The following is an 8,337-nucleotide window of genomic DNA, read 5'->3' on the forward strand; positions in this document are numbered from 1 at the left end:
GAGATACTGGGAGAAGCCATTCAGGAGCCAAACTCAGGCAGAAGGGTGAGACTGCATATGATCACCCTGCATTTCCCCTGTAAAGCCAACAGCTTTTCCTAGATAAAAGAGGTTTTTTTAGTATTGTCATCCCTGCAAGCTCATAAAAAAACCAACTCAAACAATCACCCCATTGAAAAGTAGGGAATACAGTTTCAGATGGAATAGATAATGGTTTTCCAACAGATCCTCTTTTTTTTTTACATTATTATTCACACCCACACATAGTAAAGTCACTTCTTGGCTAAATTTGAGCCAATTACAGTCAGAAAAATTGACGAAAAGTCGGTTGCTATTGGTAACTCAACAAAAACAAACTCATTTAAGCCAGCTGTAGCAAGGTTCCAAACCAGTGGGTCCTTTCTAATGACTCTTCTCTTCTAGAAAAATTACAAAGTAGCAGAGAAGTAAGGAAGAATCTTTGATTATTTTTCTTATTAGGGTTGATGACTGGATATTTTCAGGTGAGGAAACTCCCTCTATCAAATCAGATCAGCATCTTTTCTGAAACTCAACCATCTAAGAGAGTTGTGTGGACACAGGCAAGGTTAGATAGATGACAGATGGGAGTCACAAAGCCACTGGGCCAGATGCAGGACTTGATCCCAGGACTTGAAGCCAGGTCTTCCTGACTTCCAGGACAACTTTCCTATGCTGCCCTCCCCTCTCTCTCTCTCTCTCTCCCCTCCCCCTACAATAATTCAAGAACTACCAAGGGGATGTAAAACAGAAAAGCATCTCTGGAAATGCAGAAGTGACAGCAAATATGGCCACCAGCTCCCCACTACAAAGGTCTAATTCCCCTTATCATCTCCTTGGCAGGTATGTCTGAGAATGTCTGAGAAAGCTAGTCAACAACCTCAGGGGAGGCTGGGAAGAGAAGTAGAAATATAGTATGACCCACCCCACCCCCAACTGTTCTCAATTAAATGCAAAATTAATATCATATGTTCACAAACTTCTATTATTTTGGATTACATAGAAGCCGTGCAAGTTGGACCAGATATGTCATTTTATGGGACTGTAAGTTTAAAAGAAAGCCTCATATTTTGGCTATCAATGGAATGGTCAAGTGACAAATCTCTGGCTCACCCCCAGACTCTAGGATGGCAATTGGAATTCTATTATGCCTATCAAGGAGGGTGCTACCTTCAAAGATGTCAATCAAATGGTAGCCGAATCTGCATATCTCAGAGTGCATGTTCCCTAGGAAATTCACCCCTGGGGAATTGTGTGTGTGTGTGTGTGTGTGTGAGAGAGAGAGAGAGAGAGAGAGAGAGAGAGAGAGAGAGAGAGAGAGAGAGAAATTAGGATGGATATAAAGATTCAGAGGTTTGCATATGGGTGATAAATTTGAACATATTAAAAACAGGATCACAAACCATTCTGGATCTAGAACTGGAAGGGACTAGTCCATCAAATGTAATGCTTTCCCCTTTACAAATGAGGAAACTGAAGCCCACAAAGGGGACTTACCTAAGGTCACACAGGTAAGTAAGTTGAAGAGCTAGGAATCAAACTCAGTACTCTTTCCTTGGCTCTGCAATAATAGTTTTTTGGGGGCTGAGTGGGTAAAGGAGATTATTCTGTAAGTCTGCTTTAGTCCAGAAACTACTCTCACAGACTGCTCTTAAGTTTTAAGGCCACTGACACCTTTTAAATATATATATATATATATATATATATATATATATATATATAGCAGGTCTTTCCCCTAGTTCAACTTTTCAGAAAATCAACTATAGATAAGGTGTCAAATAAGCAAATAAATAAAGATTCCCTAGAGTTCAGGCTACATCATATCTCCAGAAATGGTACCAGATCATGCCCTGTGCCAATCATTCCAGGAGGCACTGCAGTATCAGAATGACCAGCCCTCCTAATTATCTGAGGCCTGATTCTGTGGTGGAACTCCTCTGGGTCTCCGTTTCCTTATATGTAAAGTGAAGGACTAGGTAATACTTGAGCCCCTTCCCCCCAGGGGCATTCTGTGACCTTTTAAAACTCCCTAAGCCTCAGTTTCTGTAGTTAGAAGTAGTCATGACTTCTGAGAGCCCTTCCAAAGCCTTATCATCCAAGTTCAGCAGACCTGTTCCTTGTAATTCCTGGTCATGCTGCAGGGATCATCTATTCTATGCATGCCGTTGGGGGGTGGCTGAAGGGGTGGAGAATGAAAGAGGGGGAAGGAATCTGATTTATTTTTCTTTCCCAAGAAAAATTTCACTAAAGTCTTCCAAAAGCTGAATCTTTAGAGTGGATTGTTATTTTCTCTCCCCTTTCCTTTTCAAAATGGGATTGATTCACTTATAGGGACCCCCTCCAAAGAAGGGGTACAGGTGTGCTTATCTAGCCCGCCAACTCCACAATACCCCTGAGTTTCACCCCCCCCAACTAGCCCCTCCACCCCTGAGTTCTTTCAGAGTAGGGATGTTGAGTGGCTTCCAGAAGAGAAAGCATTCCTTGGAGAAAGGCGGGGGAATACCACCTCAGCTGGGGAAGCATCCAGTTCCCACTTAGGCCAGCCTGCCAGAGACCTCACACCCAAATTCCATCTTTACATCCGTCTGGTCCCCATCTCTTCTCTTCCCCCCCCACCTCCTTTCTCCCTGGAAGGAGAGAAGCCCGGGATGGGTGTGCCCTTTGGGCTGAAGGAGCCCAGCCTGGGAAGGCAAGCTAAGGTCCCTGCTGGGAGAAACGCCCAGGGGATCTCCCACGACAGAGCATCCTTCCGACAGGACCAGTCCAAGGCCTTTCCCTCACCCTCCTACACAGGAACTGGTCCAGGAGGGAAGAAAAACATAGAGTTACATAACAATGCCTGCCCTCTCTCCCTCCCTCTCTCTGTCCCTCCCTCCCTCTCCTTTTCCTCCCCCCCCCCCCCACTCAGGGATGCACACCACAAGAGCTGGCAAGATTTTTCCAGGCGAGGACGATGGGGGCGGGAGAGGGGCAAAAATTCATCTCTGGGGCTCCCAGCTCTCTCCCTGGATTTGTTTTTGTGATGGTTTGTAAAAGGGGAGGGGGGGAGGGGAGAAGGGAAGGTGGCAGCAGCAACAGCAGCAGCAGAGGCAGCAGTAGCGGCAGCGGCGGCACCCTCCCACCCTTTCTCATCATTGTTTTCTTCGGGGCTGGAGGGGCTGCGAGCTCCAGGGCCATCTGTTCTGTAGAGGCTTGGGAGCAGCGCCATTCCCTCCGGACAAATACTTAGGCGCTGTCCCCAGCTTCCAGCCGCTGCCTTACCACCAAAGCCCCTTTGTATGAGCCAGGGCTGGCGGGCGGGCAAAGGGAGGGCAGCTTCCTTCTCCCCCCACCCCTGGCCGGGGCAAAGCGGGGGAGGGATGGGGAGGGATGGGGAGGGATGCGGAGGGATGGGGAGGGATGGGGAGGGATGGGTGGGGATGGGGAGCTCGGGAACCCAGGAGCCCCGCCAGATCGCCAGCGCCAGAAGAAAGAGCGCCAAGCCCAGGGAGAAAAGAGAGGGAGACAGGGAGAGGGAGAGAGAAGGGGAGAGGAGAGAGGGGATGGAGGAGGAGGACGAGAAATGAGGTGGGAGAGAATGGCAGAGAGGGGAAACGGAGGAAAAAAGAGGAAATGAGGAGAAAAAGAGGGAATGAAGGAGAGGGAGAAGGAAGGGGAGAGGAGGAGAGGGATTGGGAGGGGAAGAGAAGGAATGGGAGGAGAGAGGGAATGGAGGAGCAGGAGGAGAAATGGGGAGAGAATAACAGAGAAGAGAAACGGAGGAAGAAAGAAGAAAGGAGGAGAAGAAGAAATGAGGGGGAAAGACTGACAGAAGAGATCATGGGGGAGAGGAGAAATGGAGGAAGAAAGACGAAATGAGGAGAAAAGAGAGGGGATGAAGGAGGAGAGGAAAAATGAGGAGGGAGGGAATGGCAGGAAAGAGAAGGAGAGAGAATGAGGGGAAAGGAGAAATGGAGGAAGAAAAATGAAATGAAGGGAAAGAGGAAATGAAGGAGGGGAGGAATGGAGGGGCAGAGAGGAGGACAGAAAGAGAAGAGATCATGGGGGAGAGGGGAAATGGAGGAAGAAAGACGAAATGAGGAGAAAGAGAGGGATGAAGGAGGAGAGGAGAAATGAGGAGGGAGAGAATGACAGGAAAGATGATGAGATAGTGAGGGGAGAGGAGAAATGGAGGAAGAGATGAAATAAGGGAATGAGAGAATGAAGGAGGGCAAGAAAGGGGGGAAAGAGAATGGCAGAAAGGGGGAGAGAAGGAGAGGAGAAAATAAGGGGAGAGGGAGGGAGACAAATAAGGGAGGGGAAGGGAGGAGAGGGAAGAAGGGAGATGAGCAGGGAGAAGAGGGGAGGAAATGCGTAGGGTGAGGAGGGGAGAGAAGACTCAAAGAGAAGAGAGCTTGGGGGACCCAGGGGAGGAGGGGAGGAAACCCCCCGGGCATGGGGAGGGAGAAGAGAGGCAACAAAAACATGTCGCCGGGGGGCGGGGGCGAGGGAGCCCCAAGGATGGAGCCTCGCAGACCCGGCTCCATCCTCCTCCCTGCCCCCCTCCCTCCTGCCCCCCCATCCTTCCTGCGCTCCCCCATCCCTCTTGCGCTCCCCCCTCCTGCCCCCATCCCTCTTGCGCTCCCCCCCTCCTGCCCCCCATCCTTCCTGCGCTCCCCCTCCCTCCTGCCCCCATCCCTCATGGGCTCCCCCCCTCCCTCCTGCCCCCCCCATCCTTCCTGCGCTCCCCCCATCCCTCCTGCCCCCCATCCCTCCTGCCCCCATCCCTCATGGGCTCCCCCCTCCCTCCTGCCCCCCCCATCCTTCCTGCGCTCCCCCTCCCTCCTGCCCCCCATCCCTCCTGCCCCCATCCCTCATGGGCTCCCCCCCTCCCTCCTGCCCCCCATCCTTCCTGCCCCCCATCCCTCCTGCGCTCCCCCATCCCTCCTGCGCTCCCCATCCCTCCTGCCCCCATCCTTCCTGCGCTCCCCCCATCCCTCCTGCCCCCCATCCCTCCTGCGCTCCCCCCCTCCCTCCTGCCCCCCCACCCCGCCCCGCACACACCCTCCTTCCTCTGGGGGGGAGGGGAAGGGGACCCCCCGCTGTCGGGAGGGGCGCGCCTGGCACCCGTCCCCCCTGCGGCCCCGGGGCAGCCCCTCCGCAGCCCGGCCCCCCGGGCCCGGCCCCCTGGGCTGGGCCCCGGGCCGGAGCATCCCCGGCCCCGAGGGGCCGCGCCTGGCGCCCCGGCCGCACCAAGGGCGCCGCGCCACTCACCGTGATGCGCGGGATGTTCTTCTTGCCCTGGTACGACATGGCGCCCTCGCGGGGGCCGGCTGTGCCCGCTGGGAGGCCGCTAGCCGGGCACACTGCAGCTCCGCCGCCCGCGCCGCCGCCGCCGCTCTTTCTTCCTCTGCTCCAGCCCAGCCCGGCTCCAGCACAAGGGGGGGCGGGGGCGGGGCGAGCGGCCGCGCCGAGAGCCGGGCGCCGGGCGGCCGCGCGCATGCGTCAGCCGCCACGCCCTGCCCCCCCGGCCCGAGCCGGCCGCCTCGGCGGGGGCGGCCGCTGATTGGCGGAAGCCGAGGGCTATGCAAATGAGCGGGCCAGTGCGGCAACGGGGGGCTGGGTCCGCCGAGGGGCGGGGCCCGGGGGAGGGGAGGGGCGAGGCCCCCCGCGCCGCTGCGGCCGCGGCCCCGGCGCGGGGGGGAGGGGCGGACCGGGGCGGCGGCGGCCCCGCTGGGGTGACCGTGGCCGAGCCAATGGCCGGGGCCGCGCTGCCGAGGCCGCGCTGCGGAGGCCGGCCACGCCCTGCGGAGCCCCGACCCTCCGACTGCGCGGGGAGGCTGCGGCCGCCACGCCCCGCGCCCGGGGGCCCAGGGAGCCGCCCCCCAGGATCGGGAGACTGCAGGTGGCCCAGCAAGGGCCGGTGGCATCCCTGAGGTGCCACAGCCAGCTGCGCCGGCTACCCGGGGCCCTTGTGGCACCATGAAAGGGAAGGGCCCTCGAGATGCCAACCTGCCTTTACAGAAGAGAAAACTGGTCCAACAAGGACCGGTGGCATCCCTGAGGTCCCACAGCTAGCTGCGCCGGCTACCCGGGGCCCTCGTGGCACCATGAAAGGGAAGGGCCCTCGAGATGCCAACCTGCCTTTTACAGAAGAGAAAACTGGTCCAACAAGGGCCGGTGGCATCCCTGAGGTCCCACAGCCAGCTGCGCCGGCTACCCGGGGCCCTCGTGGCACCATGAAAGGGAAGGGCCCTCGAGATGCCAACCTACCTTTACAGAAGAGAAAACTGGTCCAACAAGGACCGGTGGCATCCCTGAGGTCCCACAGCCAGCTGCACTGGCTACCCAGGGCCCTTGTGGCACCATGAAAGGGAAGGACCAGGGGGGTCTAAACCTCACCTCAGGTGTCATTTATTGGAAGGACCTTCAGATTCACAGAATCTAACCTTCGTTTTATAGAAGAAAAAATGTGACCCAGCAAAGGACAGCGACTTCCCTAAGGTCCCACAGCTAGCTGCGCCGGCTACCCAGGGCCTGTGTGGCACCATGAAAGGGAAGGGCCCTCGAGATGCCAAACTGCCTTTACAGAAGAGAAAACTGGTCCAACAAGGGCCGGTGGCATCCCTGAGGTCCCACAGCCAGCTGCGCCGGCTACCCAGGGCCCTTGTGGCACCATGAAAGGGAAGGGCCCTCGAGATGCCAACCTGCCTTTTACAGAAGAGAAAACTGGTCCAGCAAGGGCCGGTGGCATCCCTGAGGTCCCACAGCCAGCTGCACCGGCTACCCAGGGCCCTCGTGGCACCATGAAAGGGAAGGGCCCTCGAGATGCCAACCTGCCTTTTACAGAAGAGAAAACTGGTCCAACAAGGGCCGGTGACTTCCCTGAGGCCGGCTACCCAGGGCCCTTGTGGCACCATGAAAGGGAAGGACCAGGGGGGGGTCTAAACCTCACCTCAGGTGTCACTTATTGGAAGGACCTTCAGATTCACAGAATCTAACCTTCGTTTTATAGAAGAAAAAATGTGACCCAGCAAAGGACAGCGACTTCCCTAAGGTCCCACAGCTAGCTGCGCCGGCTACCCAGGGCCTGTGTGGCACTGTGAAAGACAAAGGCCAGTGGCCTGAATCCTGCCTCAGCTGTTTATTCTTACCTGGGTGTCCCCTGGTAAGTCCTCCCTGAAACTTCAGTTTCTCACCTGTAGAAGCAGGGAATGCTTCTAGATCACATCAGATTTGCCTCCAAATCTAGTATTCTTGCAACTCAAACTGGGTGACTTCTCTGTTGACCTTCTGAGCTCCCCATCTTTTCACCCTTCCTGTAGTCAGACCACAGACACTAATAGACCCAAAGAGGGAAACCTAGCTGGACTCTCCTTTGCAGTCCCCCTCAAATCCCCCAAAGTCCCCAAAAGCTCCCTGAGGAGCCCTCTCCCCCAAATGAAAACCATTAAATAAGAAGCAGATTGGACGAGAAAGTGGCCACCACACCTTTCAAGGAACTCCAAGCAGGTTTAAGCTAAGGATAAGGGGAGACATCCTCCCACCAGTCATCCCAAAAGATAGAAGCTGGACCCAGGCAGGCAGAGGAAGAGGGAGGGAAGTAAATATTCTCCCCACTTTTCACACTAGGTAAACAAAGGAAGCCCACCCAAGTCAAGGTCAGAAGAACCAAAGTTTGACCCCCATATTCCAAGATTTTTACAGGGAAGCCAATGACTGCCTCTACCTTAGGTACCATTCCAACTGTCATTTGCTATTCCTGGGAAGAGGACTGGAGAAGCCCAAACACAACCATCCTCCCTGCCAGGGGATGGTGAGGTAACCTGGTAGAGGCCTGACTTTGGAGCCAGAGGACCTGAGTTCAAATCCAGACCCTGCCTGTGAGACCTTGGACAAATGATGTAACAACTCTGAGCATCAGTTTCCCCATCTGTAAAATGAGGACTTTGGATCAGATGACTCTAGGGTCCCTTCCAATTCTAAATCTGATTCCACCATTTAATTCAACCATTTAGGGGGCAAGTGAAAGGGAGTTGGTTCCATTGTCCTACAGGCACACATTTACATGATCAGTGCTACAAATAGGAAATCTGCCCATAAACTCAACTTGGAAAGGGAGTCAGGGTGGAGAACAGGAATAGAAAATGTACACAAGATCCATAAGAATAGGCTCCCCCAGAGGCTGACCAGTGGGAGAAGGGGACAGCAGATAAAGGCCACAAGATGACCAACATGGGGGGGGGGGGGTCAGGGCTGGACTGGACTAGGAAAAACTCACCTAACATTTCCGGATCGGTAGCTGCAATACTGATACTGATCCTAAGGGAATGGGATCCT

General features: G+C 55.2%; 1 protein-coding gene across 1 annotated transcript in view; it reads right to left on the reverse strand.

The window, feature by feature from the left end:
- Positions 1-5,443, reverse strand: part of DPYSL2 (dihydropyrimidinase like 2) — a 104,067-nt gene extending 98,624 nt beyond the window's left edge. Inside the window, exon 1 of the mRNA XM_074195208.1 lies at positions 5,272-5,443. Within this exon, the coding sequence (XP_074051309.1) occupies positions 5,272-5,310 (39 nt within the window). The 5' untranslated portion in view covers positions 5,311-5,443. The remainder of the gene's footprint in view (positions 1-5,271) is intronic.
- Between the last annotated feature and the right edge of the window lie 2,894 nt (positions 5,444-8,337).

This window comes from Macrotis lagotis, chromosome 1 (genome assembly GCF_037893015.1).
Source record: "Macrotis lagotis isolate mMagLag1 chromosome 1, bilby.v1.9.chrom.fasta, whole genome shotgun sequence".
NCBI lineage: Eukaryota > Metazoa > Chordata > Mammalia > Peramelemorphia > Peramelidae > Macrotis > Macrotis lagotis.